This window comes from Acomys russatus, chromosome 1, assembly GCF_903995435.1.
Source record: "Acomys russatus chromosome 1, mAcoRus1.1, whole genome shotgun sequence".
Taxonomy (NCBI): Eukaryota; Metazoa; Chordata; class Mammalia; order Rodentia; family Muridae; genus Acomys; species Acomys russatus.
Genome location: NC_067137.1, coordinates 63,673,421 through 63,690,949, shown reverse-complemented (window position 1 = coordinate 63,690,949; position 17,529 = coordinate 63,673,421). Strand labels below are relative to the sequence as shown.

General features: G+C 41.6%; 1 protein-coding gene across 1 annotated transcript in view; it reads right to left on the bottom strand.

Annotated features, from left to right (window-relative positions):
• The window catches only part of Nubpl (NUBP iron-sulfur cluster assembly factor, mitochondrial), a 162,626-nt gene that overhangs the window by 27,954 nt on the left and 117,143 nt on the right, over window positions 1-17,529 (bottom strand). Inside the window, exon 7 of the mRNA XM_051145960.1 lies at window positions 12,155-12,248. Within this exon, the coding sequence (XP_051001917.1) occupies window positions 12,155-12,248 (94 nt within the window). The remainder of the gene's footprint in view (window positions 1-12,154; window positions 12,249-17,529) is intronic.

Sequence of the window (17,529 nt, the reverse complement as noted above, 5' to 3'; positions counted from 1 at the left end):
AAGGAGGTTATTTGATGTTCATCATCCTCTTTGAGGTAGGCTGGGTGTCTCATTGTCAGTGAATCTTTAAAATAATAAAAATGTTTTTAAATGCCATATTCTGCATGTCTCTGAGGTTTTTGAAGACCTTATCTATTTTATCTTATCTTTCTATAGAATCATATCTATCTGTTGTACCTAAGATGTATATTCTTGTGATAAAAATAAACTAGTAATTGATATGACCATGATTTGTTCAACAATTAACTTGTATAACTTATTTATCCTAAACAGCCTGCAATATCACTTTCAAAGTACTGGAAGTAAACCTTATATTATAATTGAGTTATATGGGTACAATACCTCATATTAGAGTAGAAATATACATAATGTGTATGAAGAATAATCTTACATTTGAATTCTATACCACTGTATCTAAAATTAAACTTACTTTGCATCTATATACAAAATTCTATACCAGAATAGAGGATAAAGAAAAAGAGAGACATCCCTGAGTCCAACCTTGTTTTCTCTCTAAATAAGACCAATAGTAACTTATAACCAACTCCCTTTGAAAATAACCTTCTATAGCTCAAGAAAGCAACCAAAAAACCTGCCTGGTGCCCCCTCTTAAGGGAGATGGGGCATCATTCTCTTAAGGTTTCTTCTGGCTGATTTGGGATGAATAATACTTTTGTAGGGGCCGAAATAAATTTGGGGAAATGGTTAAACAAGCTAGGAATAGCATCTGTGGTCCAGTTTCTAAATGTTGAGAAATTCTAGGCTTAATTAGAGTCTTATGTGGGACAGTCTGAAATGCTGGACCAATTGGGATTGGAAGCTTTCTTCGAAGGTGTTCTGGGAGCTGTCTGTCTTGTTCTCAAGGTTTTTTTTTGTTTGCTTTTTAGTTTTTGTCGTATTTCTTTATTAAATTTTTTTAAAATCTAAAAGGAACCTTGGAAGGAGAGGTCTTATCCATTCTCAAGTTTGAGATTCAAATACATAAGGATTCAAACTCTGATCCTATAGCTGATGTGCTGTGTGTGCAGGTAACCACTCAATCTTTGTGGGCTTCCGATTCTTCATCCACAAGTGACATAGTCTGTGTGCGGCACCCACAGCCGCAGCACCACTAGACACGAGTGTCTGACATGTTGCTGTGCATCTAGGAAGAGATACTCGCTATTAACGACATCATCACTGCTGTTTATTATTAATAAAATGCCTCAGAAGTTGCCAGGAAGATCATTGCCTTGTGCCTACTCTTAAATCAGATCATCCTACCCTTGAAATAGTTTCACGAATTATTCCAGCTTTCTTTATTTAATTTCTCATCTTAACAAACCAAAAGCTGGTCCACAGTTCTTTACTAAAAAGATGATGAATCACATCTACATAAAACTTATTCTCTACACATACAAAGTAATTCCACAATCTGCCACCTTCTTGATTCTGTTATTAATATACTTTATATCCAGTCATATGGAAGAAATTAATCCTAGCTCTGGCCTCCATCTAGCTGTGACTAATCTTGGGCAAGAAACTCAGGAACACCGTGGGTTTCAGTGTCGTTGACAGTAAAACTGGTACATGTATTAAACAGTTCCCATGGCCTCCTAGGACTGCAGGACCAAGCACTGGCTCCTAACTGCATTTCTAAGCCCCGCCCCTGTTAGCCTCATGGAAGTAAGCACTCCCTCTCAAGCCCAGACCGTTCTCTCCCTACAGGAACCAGGAACTTTGCTGACTGTTCTTCCGAACATTAATTGATAACTTTTTTACAAACCAAGTCACCAAATGCTTGTATAACATGTATTGTGTCACAGAAATGACCAGCCAGATTTATAAAAGATACTTTGATGGACAATCTTTTTTTGAACAAAAACATATACTATTTTTAATAATTAAGTCCTTAATCCCAACACAGCTTAGGGGCCACTGTCTTGGTCCTTTCACAAAATTTTCAGCATTTCATATAAGCAACCATTTCAAATAGCCCTCTAATGGCCCTCAGAACTTATGAGAATGCAACATAAAGAGATAAAACTTTCAATAAGATGACATTTTAGTCCTTAATCAATCTATACATTATTATCCAAAAATGTAAATTTTAAAGGAATTATGCAAAACTTTTCTTGTGATGTATCTCAACAGCTTAAAATAGGGTCTCTAAAATTGGTGATACATTCTATCTTTACAGTTCTTAACTTTCTACTTGGCAATATTTAATTTTTTTATAGTTCATAACACATGAAGCAACAAGAACTAACCTAGAACTCACTCCCAGTATGCCACTCCAAGTGACTTCAGTCACTTCAGTTCTCTGAGAGGAGCTGGTAGAAACCTTGTGCTCCCTCTACTGACCACAAGGAAATGTTGGCAGTAGCAAACAGTGTTTTGTTTGCAAAAGGTGTGATTTTGTAGGGATGTTAAAGACTCTCTCATCATCATCACCCCTGAGGTAGACTAGGTGCTACCAGGAGTCAAACTGTCTTACTGTCAAAGAATCATTAAAACAATATACATCTTTAAATGCCATATTCTGTAGGTCTCTTTATGGAGATGGTTTCAAATGTGGCAAACCAGCCATGGGGCAAAATGTTTTCATTTCAACTACTGACAGAATTCTGCCTAAAACTTGGCAAGCTTGGATGCAGGCAGAGTCAATGGCCCAAACTCTGCCAAGACAGGGTAAGCAAGTCCTCGATAGCTCCTGCCTCACAATTGTCTGTCTGATATACTGAGACAGAAGGCCAAAGGTGATGCTCAATGTTTTAGAGAGTTATGGGTGACTGTTCAGGCAGCAAACTGTCTCTGTCATTTTTTGTTTATTTGTTTGTTTTTACTATGGAAGCTGCTAACCTGTACTTCATGCTTACTCAGGTGATGATTTTGCTCCTTCTCAAGTCTCTGATGGGATTGAAGACCAAATAATTTAGTTTTATAATTAAAGTTGGTTGTCTGGGGGTTAGGATGTTTTTGGGTCTAGATAGATGTTTTAAGTTGATAGAGATGAGATATGGTCGATATTGAGTTACATTCAGAAATTTACACTCACTGAGATAAGAAAACGTCTTCAAGGTTGCCAAATACAAACAGCCAAATCACTATGAATGTAACTTGAATGTAATTCCTGATTGTTTTGTGGTTCTTCTTGCTATATATAGTTTATTTTATATATGTGTAGTAATGTAAATAACAAATACTTTTTTAAAAAGAATCTCAAAGATCTCATCAAGAACACTCTATTCACTTCCCAGGGTAAATTTCTAAGTCCTGTTATATAATGTTGTTTAAATACACTTTTCAACTTGAGCCTTTGGAAAGTTTTGGATCTGCTGAGATTTACCACCAAAGGGTAAGTGTCTGGTAGATTCTGACAAACATAAAAAACACCTCACAAGATAATTACTTAGAGTATTGTATTTATTGTTAAGTTTCCTAACTATTTAGAGGATCCATAACTATATCTGGATTTGGGTCAGAGTTCAGAGCAGGTAACCATTTCAACCTAACTATTCCAGGTTAGCTGATCACGGTTACAGTGGGGTAGAACTGCTCAGCCATACAGCACAGCCTGTGGGAGCACAGATCGCATCTAACTCCCAAGCATGGGAGCTAGTAAACATGTACAAAGGCTGCTCGGAGACACATCTATATGACAGTGGTCTGAGCATTTTAGCACGAAGCCAACGGAGGCTCAGGGAACATGAACTTGTGTTCACAGAGCATGTGCTCATTGCTGCTGAGTCTACTTGACTTTAGATGCACACTTACAGAACCAGAGAAGCAGCTTACCCTGGGGTGTACCCTGGGGACACAGCATGTGCTTAGCACATGAGGGCCTGAGTTTGAGCTCCAGCACTACAGGTGCAAGGAGGACAGCAGAGCCCCCCAGCTTGTATGGTTATCATGAAGTCAAGGAGTAACTGTTATTAACTCTAACGTAGACTGGGGTCATTGCTGTCAGCTCTCCTATACTTTCCACAGCATCTGAACTTCCTGAATTACAAACAGCATTTACTATAACATCGAGGAATGCCCACTATTATTAGTTATCAGATTAAGTAAAATGGGATTTACACCCAACTCCACCTCACCTGTGTTCACAGACTGCTTCAAAATATAACTATTTCTTGGGTGACTCACTGTTGGCAGCTTTCTTCAACCAGTTAATGATTGACTAGAGTCACACAGCACAGATGTTTTGTTAATTTAAATATTACCATATTTTTCTAGCCTTGGAAATAAATTTTGCATGCCAGGTGTGGTGGCACATGCTCGCAATCCAAGTAGAGGGGCAGAGACAGGAAAACCCCACAGGTTTACAGTCAGGCTGCTTCTACCTAGTGAGTGCTAGGTCAGCCCGAGATGTACAGGGAGGCTCAAAAATAAACAAGGAAGAAAGAGAAGGGAGGGAGGGAGGGAGGAAGAGAAAAAGAGAGAGGGAGGGAGGGAAAATATTCTGTTAACTGATATGTAAAAGAACTGTCAAGGCAGTAATGGATGAAAACCCTACTATTTCAAAGTAACTGGTAGAAGGGGATATTCACCTTTATCCCTTCGTTTTTCCACTAGTGGAATCTGGATACAAATCTAATGCACTCAAGATAGTATGGGGCTTCCAATACTTCTGTTGCTAACATCACCAAGAACTAACCAGGGGACTTAGGCTGCACTCCTGAGGGACTGTGGGAACAGAGGGAGGAAGCATCACAGATCCTAGGGTGAGGGATGGAACCGGAGAGCTCAGCCATGTGCACTTGATCTGTGTCTTTCTTTCACTCATTCTCTTCTTTCTCCCCCATATCTCACTCTTTCTCCTCCCTGTCTTCTTATGACAAGTAATGATACAATTCTTATTTCTTGCTCATGCTGATTGGTCAACATCTTGGGAAGCCTACCTGTTGCACACTTATCTCCACCACACAGAAAGTTCTCACTTGCCTGTGAACATCTGTCTGCTCTGAAGCCGAAGACTTAATATTTTGCATCTCAAATTCCATTAAAGGCTCAACCTGCCCACCCTAAAACCACCAACATTTGTCTCAGAATTGAACAAATTTCCTTTTCCACCTCTTTTTTTTTTTTTTTTAAAGAGTGTCTTCCTTTTTAGCTCAGGCTGTCCATGAACTCGTGATTCCCTTGCCTAAGCCTCCTGACAAATGGGTCACACCATGTACTGACATTCTTGGTTCATAGCTTTGTGTTTGCTCACTTCCCAGCTGTGACTCTAACTCGGGACCTTGTGTGTGTCAAACAAGCTCTCTGTACTGAGCTATTTCCCAGCTCTCATATCAATTTTTATTCTTTCTTTAAAAAGACACTCCAGATAAGAGAATGACTGCTCCTGATTACGCTGAGTTTTACTAACCAAATGTTTCAGAAAATAGAGGAATGGGGCCCGAGACTCTCCAGGGGAATGCTGCGGTCCCTAACAACATGATGCTCAAGGAACTCAGAACACCTTCCAGATTTTCATCGAGCCTGGAACACCTACAACCAGATGCAAAGCTGTTTAGATGGTGGGGCTTGTTCTTTGTCAGTGTTTAATGGGCTTACATGTAGATTTTAGTGTGGATCTGACCACACATTGGCCATTAAGCTACTTACTGAACACTGAGCCAAAGGGATGGCAACCATCAGGTAAACCATGAAGAAAGGTCTCAGGAACTCCTAAGCAACACAACAGAATGGACTATGGTAAAAGTGTGCAACAAGCCAGGTGAGGTGAGCATCTGGCAGGAACTTAGGAATTGAAACACCTGACACTGGTTCACACAAGTGATTCTGAAAGCTAACTATGTTAGAACCATCTGCAGATGTTTCAGAATATGGGCTCCTTCATGTACCAGTATAGAAATGTTTTCATTCTTAGGCCATTTCATCAAATTGGTAGCTGCTGCATATAACTTCTACTTGTATGTTCAGCTACATTAAATGGCCCTAATAGGAAGCATTGCTGTTAACATTTGTGTTACATTTAATTTTAGAAATTTGAGTCTAAACTAAACAAGAACTGAAGTTCCAACTAGGAATTAAGCTCATGGATGAAATGCTGCCTCATATGCAAAGGCCTGGGTCAATCCCAGCAATGAATAAGTAAATAATGAAATACTAGAAATGCCCTAAAAGATGAAATTCTGAAACAGTTTCTAGCTTTCAATATTTGCTTATGTTTTTGTCCAACTACAAAAGAAATTTATTCTGGAAATTATTTTCACAATTCAGTGACTAAAACAATAACTGTCTATACCACACAGTTCTTGCTAAGTATCTGTGAAAGCCAGTCACTGAGGGCCCATCTGTGAGGGCCATTCTGTGAGAGCCAGTCTGTGAGAGCCAGTCTGTGAGAGCCAGTCTGTGAGGGCCATTCTGTGAGGGCCAGTCTGTGAGGGCCAGTCTGTGAGAGCCAGTCTGTGAGGGCCAGTCTGTGAGGGCCAGTCTGTGAGGGCCTGTCTGTGAGGGCCAGTCTGTGAGGGCCAGTCTGTGAGGGCCAGTCTGTGAGGGCCTGTCTGTGAGGGCCCATCTGTGGGGGCCAGTCTGTGGGGGCCCATCTGTGAGGGCCAGTCTGTGGGGGCCAGTCTGTGAGGGCCAGTCTGTGAGGGCCAGTCTGTGGGGGCCAGTCTGTGAGAGCCAGTCTGTGAGGGCCAGTCTGTGAGGGCCAGTCTGTGGGAGCCCATCTGTGAGGGCCAGTCTGTGGGAGCCCGTCTGTGAGGGCCAGTCTGTGGGGGCCCGTCTGTGAGGGCCAGTCTGTGGGGGCCCGTCTGTGAGGGCCAGTCTGTGAGGGCCAGTCTGTGAGGGCCAGTCTGTGAGAGCCAGTCTGTGAGGGCCAGTCTGTGAGGGCCAGTCTGTGGGGGCCTGTCTGTGGGGGCCCGTCTGTGAGGGCCAGTCTGTGAGAGCCAGTCTGTGAAGGCCAGTCTGTGGGGGCCTGTCTGTGAGAGCCAGTCTTTACTGTTAGGTTGACTAAATTTGGCATCAAATAGGAGCTATGTTTCTGGGTGTATCTTTTGTTTGTTTTTCAAGACTTGGTTTCTCCGTTTGGCTTTGGCTGTCCTGGAACTAGCTCTGTGGTAGGAGTCCAAGACTGAATAAAAAAGAGAAAAAGACGAAATGGAAGTAAGGAAGCATTCATTTCTCCCTGTGGCTGGTGTGCCAAGTACATCTTGTGCTGCCACCAACATGCCTTCCTTGACTGTGAGCACAAACACACCTCTTCTTTCTCTCCGTAAGTTGTTGTATCTGTCACAACAATGAGAAAAAGAACAAGCGCAGCATCCACTAATGTAATGCCACCCAAAGATCGCATGGAAGACCAGCACACCCAAAAGAAGTCTAGAATTAATACATAAATGATGGTTAGGGGTGAGGGGTGGCACACAGGTTATCAGCTTGAGCTGCCTGCTACTCCAGCTCAGGGCATCCAATACTTCTCCTGGCCCTTGTGTGCACCCATGCTCACACGGACACATACATATGAATAAAAATATAAGTCAGTCTTAAAAAAAAATGAAGATTTTATGTCTCTGACAACTAAAAAATTTATGACTTAAGTCTTCTACATATTGCTGCCTTTGTAGTTATAGGTCATTACAAATTATATAATTATAGAGAAAGCAATGTGCTAAAATTAAAAAAGAACACTTTTTTGACTTTACAGTAATTTTCCAAGAGCAGAATCAGATTATCTTTAAAGGCTTACTCTTGCCAATTTAAAACTACTTTAAAAGAATTGTGATTTTTTAATAAAAGATTTTATGTGACTTACATTAGTGAAATCACAGTTATTTTTGCTTTAAAGAGTAAATCCTAGAAAATGAAGGAAGTATTTCAAATAGTGGTCCACAGGCATTCACTTACTAACACAGCAGCGGTAATTTCCAGATCCACTAACCCCAGACAGATTTTCATTTTATAATGACAGAAGGAAAAATTGATCAAGCCAAGGAAACTGCTGATGGAGGAGAAAGAGGAGAGAGTGAGTGTGCCTAGCTTGTCCGCGGCAACTTTATGAGTCAACCCTTCAGTCACTGTGGCGCAGGATGGACATGTGTATAAGTAGCACCTGCCTTTCACTTCAACCAGTGACTGAAATATTAAAGTGGCTTAATTTAAATTTCCTACCCCAGCTCATTTAAATGAATGAGACACAAAAAGCCTACTGCCTTCTTCTGTCTATAGGGCCCAGATAGGAAGGGTCCTAGACGGGAAGAAAGGACCTCGGCTCATTATCATAACACAGGCACAGGCTGTTGTGCAGCTTCTTGGGAGCCCACAGATGGTCAGAATCCTAACCAGCAGACTGTCCCACCACACAGCAGCTTCTCCTGGCCCGGGAGATAAGAAATAAAAGCAGGATTCGCACCAGAGCTGCTTGGCTCTCTTCTGTGAACAAAGAATGAGTGATGGCTCTTCCTCAGACACTTAGCCTTTGTCCCTTCTATCATGTGAATAATTTCCCAGCATTTTATTTCTCTATCAATCTTCACTTAATAAGGTGAAGATTAATTTCAGCTGACGATACAGTTGCTAACATACGAAGTGATTTTCCCCCAACTCTACCTGATCAAAATAAACTTACATGTTATTTTGCATCATACAAAATAAACTTGATTTTATTAACAATATAAACCTTCTGGTCATAAGATTGCCAGCAATCACAATTTTGCCTTGTGAGCACAGGCTTTTTACTAATTTGGCTGTACTTACTCCTGGTGTCCCTATTAGCTTGTAAGGGTTTGAAAGCCATAAAATCCACGTGTTATTAGCAATGAGATGATGGCCGCAAAGAACAAAAGCTGTGTCAGTTACTCACTTGCCAACTCCTTCCCCCATCAGTCTCTGCCCAGAGCCCTTTTCCATCCACTACTGTCGTGATCAGTGGCCTGGAGAACTGACCTCTATGGCCTGTCTCCCTGAGCTCCCTCGCTTTCTGTCTGTCAGTAGCTGGGGCCAGCAGGAGATGAGACTGTGGGAAAAGAGAGGCTGTGGTATTACCAGGCAGTGGTTCTGGGGGTTCTTGGTAGCTATGGCGCCCACCAAGCACCACAGGTTCCAAGAGTCTACAGGATACAAACACCATTCACTGTCTTGCCTTCTCAGGTAGAGGAGCAGGAAGAGCTCCTGACATTACTCCCTGAGTGCTTCGGCATCTTTTAGTGTCACTAATGCTGCTGCGCACGTCTCTGTACCTAGACTCTTCATTAAATTAAGATGTGTCATCTGCTAATATGGCACTTTAAGTTACTAAGACTTTCCAGTCCTTGGAAAAAGAAAACATGTTTCGCACACTTGATATGAAGCTTACACTCTTTGGTTAATTCTAAGAGTCAAGATAAAGCTAGAATGTTCCTCAGATGGTCACTCAAAGACTTCAGTTGATGCCAAGAGTGAAAGAAAAATATATTAGAATTTGAAGACTAGAACAGTGTATATGTTTTCAAAATCTTCTAAAGAAAATCACCATGGTTCTCAAAGAAATATTAGTTCTCTTCTATTATGGCAATAACTCTTAGGAGAGTATCAGTGCACACCTGGCGAACAAAACAGAATTCAACTCTGGAACCTACCCAACCCAAGACAAAGCAAGACATAATTCATAAAATAAAGGACCAGACAAACCCCCGTAAGTTGTGTCATCACTAACAAGGTAAGAAACATAGTGAAGTCGACACTAGTGCCATCTGTTGGCAAGTGCAGCAGGACAAGAGCAACTCCAAAGTCACAATCTCACTCCCCAACCTCCTTTTCTTTCCTGCAATATAGATACAGAAGTTTCTGGCCTGTACTCACAGTGTGTAACAATTTAGTAGTCCATGTAAGCTCAGACATACACGACTCCTCACTGATGTGCTGCCAATACATTCATCTTTGTTGCTGTACAACACTTTAACACAAATAAGAGAATATTTTCTTTGAAATGTCTTCTTATACTGAGCTTGTCATCTACCCACAGAACAAAATGGAACACATACACAGAGTTGCTAATTAGCAGGTAGAAAGAGGATTTTTCTGTTTGTACAGGTCTGCTATGAATTTCCAAAACTATGCCTCTTTCCAAAACATTTCTTGCAATGTGAACTTGATATAGACTTTAGTTCACAACATGTCAGTAACACACTGTATCAGTCAACTTGTCATCACTGTGGCAGAATTGTTGAAAAAACAACTGAAAGGGTTTATTTTAGTTCATGAACAAAGTGTTCTGTCCATGGACACTTGACCTGGATAGTCCCTCACCGCTGTGAGGCACAGCACTCTGGTGGGGTGAGGAGAACAAAGCTGCCTGCCTCAGAGTGGCCAGGTTGCAGAAAGAGGAAAGAAGGGGCAAAGTGGGTTATCTAACCCCCTGAGGAAGCTAGCATCCTCAAGACAAGCCATCGCTCAACAACTTTCTGGAAACACGGCTACAGCACACGAGTCTTTGTGGGGAATATTTCATCAAACTATACCCCCCCCCCTTAGCAAATAGTTCTTGTAAAGCATTTAAGCAGTTTCTAAAAAAGATACTATGCATTGAGATAAGAGGTTTTCTCTCATCTCATTAGATCCTTGTAAATTGCGGGACAGGCAGGGCTCCTTAGGACAGGTACAATCAGAAAAGTGGCTAGCATCCTGGCAGAAGACCATCTTGCCTTAGGATGGAGCAATGCTAGTGATTCTCACAGCCATTTAACACAGAGCCTCCATGTAACCAAAGGACAAGGCCCTCCCCATCCCAGCACAACAAGAAAGGGGATATTAAACAGTATCAACTGTCCACAAGGATGTCATCCACATCAAAATAAATACCTAAAATGAAACTAGCTTTCTCTTTGGCTTTAAAGACATGCTTTGTTTAACTTACTCAGAAAAGGCCCGTGTATGAGAGCAGCGGGAGTAGAACAGGCCAAACGATAAGAGGACAGTCATCTTTTCACACGGACAGTGAGGACCAGTCAGCCTAGCGCTGCCAATATTAACTGCACATGTTATTGCCCAAAGAATCTAAGAGACACTTGGATGAACAGGAAAAAAAATCTGGTATCTAAGCAGCTTATAGACTAGCTGGAAAGGTAAGACACACAGTGAAGAAACAGCCATTCACCGGTGCTCCACTTCCTGAGTACCTGCAGGAAGGCAGTGAACCTGGTTATACAGGAAATGCACAGGTGGGTGAGATAGAGTGCAGTGAGGAGACCTGTGGTGGGGAGGGTAGCACTTCAGACGACGTGCAGCTCCAAATGAAGGAGGTCTCAGTGCTGAGGAGTGGCCCAAGTAAAATGCTACATGTATTTCAAAGGGAAATAAATAAGTTCTACAAGGGTGGGGGTGGGGCCAAGGCAGGGAGTGAGCATTAGAAGTGATGGCAGGACTCGGGCACAAAACTGACCACAAGGCAAAGACATTCTGAGTGAGCACCAAATGTATGTACACCCAGACTCAGCAAAGGGAGGAGAGCAAGGGGCTGGCCGTGAGGGTGGGGGCAGAAGGGACACAGGGTTTCAGGGTTGGGATCTCACCTTATGTGAAGACATTTAATAGGAAGGAGCAGGAAGTCTAGTCACAGACATGGGGCTAACGGGTTTTAAGACTTAGAGGACTATAGAACATAAGAAAAAGTAGAGCAGGCTATCTTAAAAGAGTTTTAATGTCAATGATAAAAAGGGAAAGGAAACTCAGTTTATAGTTAGAGAACAGATAATTCTGAAGGGCAAACATGACTGTGATAGGCTGCTCAACATTATGCAAACTGATGACAGTCATGATGCAGCCATGCCTGAAACCAACCCACTAACCTTGGAGCCCGCCCACTTCCAGTGTCTTCTTAGATGTGCTTGCAAAGAAATAGCACTGGGCCTAAATAAAACTAAACTCCAAGAACTATGCCTTGAACATACATTTTAACAACCACATAGAGAAATGATGCCACACATCCCAAACTCTCCTGGCTGTCATTTTGGCACAGTGTTTCTATTGTTTGATACCACTAGTCCTCGCTTTTGAGGACTGGATCCAAGATCTTGCATATGCAAAGTGCCAGTTCTACCAGCTCCTTCACTCTTTTGAATTATAAAATCAATGCACACTCACTAGAGAAAATGGGGTCTTTTCACTGTCAGTATTAGTACTGGCATGCCATGTATAGTAACAGCAATACATCAAAGAAGGAATAAATTAGACTTTTAGGATTTACCTGAAATGGGAACATTCTGCGAAACTGACAGCTGCACGTCTCCTGTTCCTGGAGGCATGTCAACGACTAAATAGTCCAGTTGACCCCAGTCGACCTGAAAGCCAAGATAATAAAGACAGCCTCACTGTATAACAATTTCAGTGAATGCTAATGGAAACACATTTAATATATAAATAGCATATCTAAATATTAGTTATCCCTTGAATCCACTGTAGGTACCAACACTCTGCTGTGGGCTAAGGACATACAGATGAGTACATGGCAGACGCTGCCTACACATACACATTAGTGGCCTCTTCCACTGCTGTCTTCTAGTCAGGATATAGTTTACATTTTGTCTAAGAAAGTCTTAGCCTTTTGTCCCCTAGAGTTTTTGCTTCATATTTATTGGCTTGTTTTAGCATGGCATTTCTTATGCAATAAAATTTTTGTTATTTTTCTTTCATAAAAACAAGCATACTAATAATGAAAACAAAAACTTAATAACAGGAAAATCATTTGTTTCAGTTGGTAACGGTTGGATCTTTGTTTGTGGGCATTTTTAAAGGATTCACCACACAGCCCTGTCTGCCATTCTCAACTTAAGTTTAGATGGGGAAGCACCCTGTGCCCTTTTCTCCCCGGCTGGCTCCTCCCTGGCTTCTCCAGATGCTGTGAAAGGGCCTGGGATCCTCTTAGTTACCTAAACTGCAAAGCTGACCTCATGCACTTCTCTCTCCCTCACTTCCCCCAGCCAGTTACTCTGTCTGCTCGCAATCTGTCCAACACATCCACAGCTTCCTTTTACTGCCAAGAAATAAGGCCGCAACCACCTGTTCTTATTAAAGCCTCTGGGCCACTATCTGTTTCACTGTTGTCAATTCAGTTTGTCCCTGGCAACACACACACACACACACACACACACACACACACACACACACACACACACACACACAGCAACTGAGCTGGTACTTAGTTGCTTCTACTGCTTTTAGAATAAAGCCTGAGTTTCCACTCTTGCAAACTGTCTGGTCTTCTTCAATAATTGTTCCTCAGCTTAAAATTCACTTCCTATAGACTAGACTGTGTGCCCACTGTGCATGTCACCAAACCACTTTTGTCCTTGTCCAGTGAGTATTGAAGTACTCTTATATACTGGGCTTTTAGAACATATAGAGATTAGCAGGAAATCATCAAATAGATGCATTATTTCTAGTTCTAAATAAAGATGGTGAAAAGGGAAGAGCCTACTGACTTCCAGAAACAGAAGTAAGCAAACAGTCCCCCTACTGCTGTCTTATGAACCATCTTTTGTGAGGCTGGAAACGACTTAAATACCTTAGCAAGAAAGGAACAGCACAAGAGCTGCGTGCTACCCTTCAAACAAGGAATAAATGCAGAGCCTTGAGGTTTTTTTTTAAGCAATAGAGAAATGTATACATCTATTTTCTGTATAATAAAAATTACAGCATGACTTTCTATACCATTTTTACAAGCTTCTCATACAGCACACAGTAATGCATTTCTTCAACATTAGCTATGAGGTCCGTGAGGTGCTCAGCACTGTTCTGTGTGATTGGGATAAAGCAAGGACTACAACAAGGTCTCAGTCATGGACCTACCACATTAGTGAGAGACAGAGATAGGCAAGTCAGGAAGCAGCATGTTAGGAAGGAAACAAGAGGCGACCGTCACTGTACAAAACTATTTGCTCCCTGATTTGGAAATTTTGTTCAGACAGCAAGAGATGCCTTTAAAACCTCTTTAGGCTCTGAACTGTAGATGGCGAGTGTTACAAGGTCAGATGGCAAAAGATTTATCAAGGAATTTCTCTGACTCTCTTTCATCCCCAGTCATGTGGTAAAGAATATTCAACGAGGAGGGAGGGGAGTGGGGAGGCTGGAGAAGGCCCTCCTTGAGAGGTGGTCAGGAGCCTGAGGGAGAGGAGGAACTTGCTGATGTGGACATCTGAAGGAAAGCCTCCAGCCAAAAGTCCTAGAAACAAGAGTGGCAAGGCACCCTGAAGGGGGGCTGGAGGGCAGAGCAGCCTTCCTAAAGTAGCCCCCATCCCCACGGCCATCCATCTCTGGCCTTCCCTGACACCAGTTTTCTTCAAAAGATACATCAGGAGCTGACACGACACAGTGATTTTCCTTTTAGGGTCTCTTGTGATTTCATAACATGTGTATTTGATAGTGGTATAATGACATATTTTAAGAAAGTAATGAATACAGATTGATTTTCAATGGTTTGGAAAACAGTTACCCTAAGGCTCCCCTTAGCTGCCATCTATGAGACTCTCCCCAGGAAGATAAAGGACACTTTTTCTCCCTCTATCCTCATCTGAGACTGCCAGCACTGGCAGACAGGCCAGTCTCTCCATTTCAGAGAGCAGCAGACGCCCAGTGCCAACAAGTGACCATTGTTGCTCCCTGCCACTTAGCATATTGATCATGCCATTTCCCATTTCTTATTTCAGAGAACTAAGGTCTCACAGAACTAAAAATATGTCAGTGTTATGACAGTTCATTTCAAATGAGTCTGAAATTGAATTCCAACTATCTGGGGAAAAAAAAAGTTGGCTCAGGCCCTGTGTGATGCATACTGACTTTCTATAGAAAAGCTTGCTGACTGGCACTGGACTGAACTGCATTCACGAGGCTGATAGCCACAGCTATTGATTGGGAGACTGCGTGTGTTGGTGTCACGGCCTTTATATGTGACCTGTTGAGTGCACATGACAGAAAGTGCTCTGAGGGGGCTGGTAGTAGCAAACATCTTGAACCAGCTAGGAAGTCGAGAGTAGAACTGTTGGCCATTTGTTCACGGTCCTTTCTAGTTTACACTTAGTGCTCAGCTGTAAGCACGTTTATGTTTCCAGCACTTGTGGAACGATGTCTAAACGGTTGCTATTCTGATCAGATTTTTTAAAATATAATACATTTCACTATTTTTTGAGAATTTCATACATTCATATAAAGTCTTTCGATGGTATTTGACCTCCTCCACCTAACTAAACCCTGATTCACCCCTAAACTTCCCCTCCCAACTTTGAGTCCTTTTTTTTTTTTTTTTAAACAGTCACTGATTCTGATCAGTGCTGCCCCTAATTCATGAGCCTGGGCCCACCCACTGGAGAATGGTTTATCCATTGGGGGCCATATTCTTAAAGAAAACTGACTTTCTGTTCTCCAGAAGCCATCAAGTGCCAATAGCTGACCAGCAAGGGGTTTGATCTGATTTTTAATATAAAGTGTCCCTGGAATAAACTGGCCCATATTTTTTTCTCATTCATAGCACTTTCTCCAGCCTTTTGGTATTCCCCAAAGGTTCACACACTAAAAGCTCAGTCCTCAGCATGACAATGTTGAGACATAGAGCTTTTAAGAGATACTGTTGTATAGTTATTTTTCTCAAAAAAGAGAACAAAGTATATCTAGGAGGAAGAAAGGAAACTCATTAAAACTCAGAAAATTTAAAAAAATGAAAAAATTTTAAAACGCAGAAGGAAGTAAATGATCACAAGTCACACGATGTTTCTGAAACAAGATTCACAAGGCCCTTCTTCAAGGTAACGGCTACGAGAAAGAGGAAACTCTTACCAGCTAAGCTGCCTGTGAATCATGCAAGAAGCTGCAGGGATACAACTTTTGAGAATCATCACCCATGCTGGGGTGGGGTTTTCTGTGAGTTGTCCTGTAAGTACACTCAATAAACTTGATGGCTTACCAATTTTAGGTGGAAAAGAAGTTTCTTTCATATGTCATTGGTCCCCTCTAAGGTGAGTAGACATCTGTCATGTCCTTCCCTACCTGCCACTGTCACAAAAGTCACACAACCAATAGAAGTCAGTGCAAGGTAAATTAGGTCACAGATGTAACTACTGTCAAAGGACATTAATTCTGGTCTAACAGAATGGGTTAGTTCTTAGAGAGAGCTACTATAAAGGAGCAAGCTTAGGCTCTGAATCCATCTCTCTAGTTTCCTGTCTCACCATGAGCTGATACTCTTGCATGGGTTTCTACTGTAATGTCTTCCACCATGTTGTGATGTACAAGGGCGGTGCCCGCCAGAAGCAAAATAGGTAAAACTAGCTGATCTTGAATTCTTGGCCTCCTGGGCTGGAGAGATGGCTCAGTGGTTAAAAGTGCTGCCTTCTCTTCCAAAGGTCCTGAGTTCAATTCCCAGCAACCACATGGTGGTTCACAACCATCTATAATGTCATCTGATGCCCTCTTCTGGCCTACAGGTATACATGCGGACAGAATACTGTATACATAATAAATAAATAAATAAATAAATAAATAAATAAATAAATCTTTAAAAATTTAAAAATTTAAAATAAATTAAAAAAAAGAAATCTCAGCCTCCCAAACTATGGGTTAAATAACTATCTGCTCATAAGTTATTCAGCCTCAAGGATTTTGTTTTTGCAACAGAAAATGGACTAAAAAACTTGTATAGAAGATGCATTTAACCTGACATCGGCTCCCATAGTCAAACTTACAGAATAGCAAGTTCAAAGATTTTTTTTCCATATTTCTAGGATGTAAAACAGCCTGTACAGCATGAAGAACGGTTATTTTTATATAACTATCTCCTCAATTTCAGAAGCGCTCAGGCATGTTCAGGGTCCTATGTCTATAGACATATCTTCCCACTTCCACAGTACGCCCCTGAACAGAAGAGAGCACTGGCAGGCACGCCACGTTCCATCTCCATATGCAGAGTCTTCCCTCATAGCTGAGTGCCTAATCAACAGGTGCTGCATAATCCTGAGTCAGGGTGTCACTTGCAATTATATTATACAACTAAAATGAAAATCTCCACGTAAGGACCCTTTAACATGCAAAAAATCTAAAGTGGAACATAATTTTTTTATTGCTCTTCCCAGTGGTTTATGTATAAGATCATGCAACATTTTATTTTGGTTGCAAGAAGAAAATTATTACAAAGGAGAAATTATTGAAATATAAATTAGTTAACAAAAACCTGAATGATAAAGTTTTTACTTCAGCTGAGGACCTCCTGACTGGTGCAAATGAATGACACAGTGAGTATAATAAACGGATCCTTATAACTTTCTATTACACACACACACACACACACAATTGTAAGAAGGCACTGCTCATTACAACAGAGAGGGTGATCTTCATTTTCTCGGATCCATTTTCAATCGTCCTCCCTTCATAGGAAATGGAGGTGGGGGTTACTTGGATAAATCTCTCCAAAGCCACTGTAAGGCCAACAGAGCAAGAGCAGATAATGCCTTGAGAAGAGGAGAAAACTACTGATATCATCTCGTATCTCGGCAGTGGCCCTGTAGGAGAGTTCTAGAGCAAGTTGGCTCTGACATCTTGGAGACATCATCAATTCTCAGGGCACTTGTTATCCAA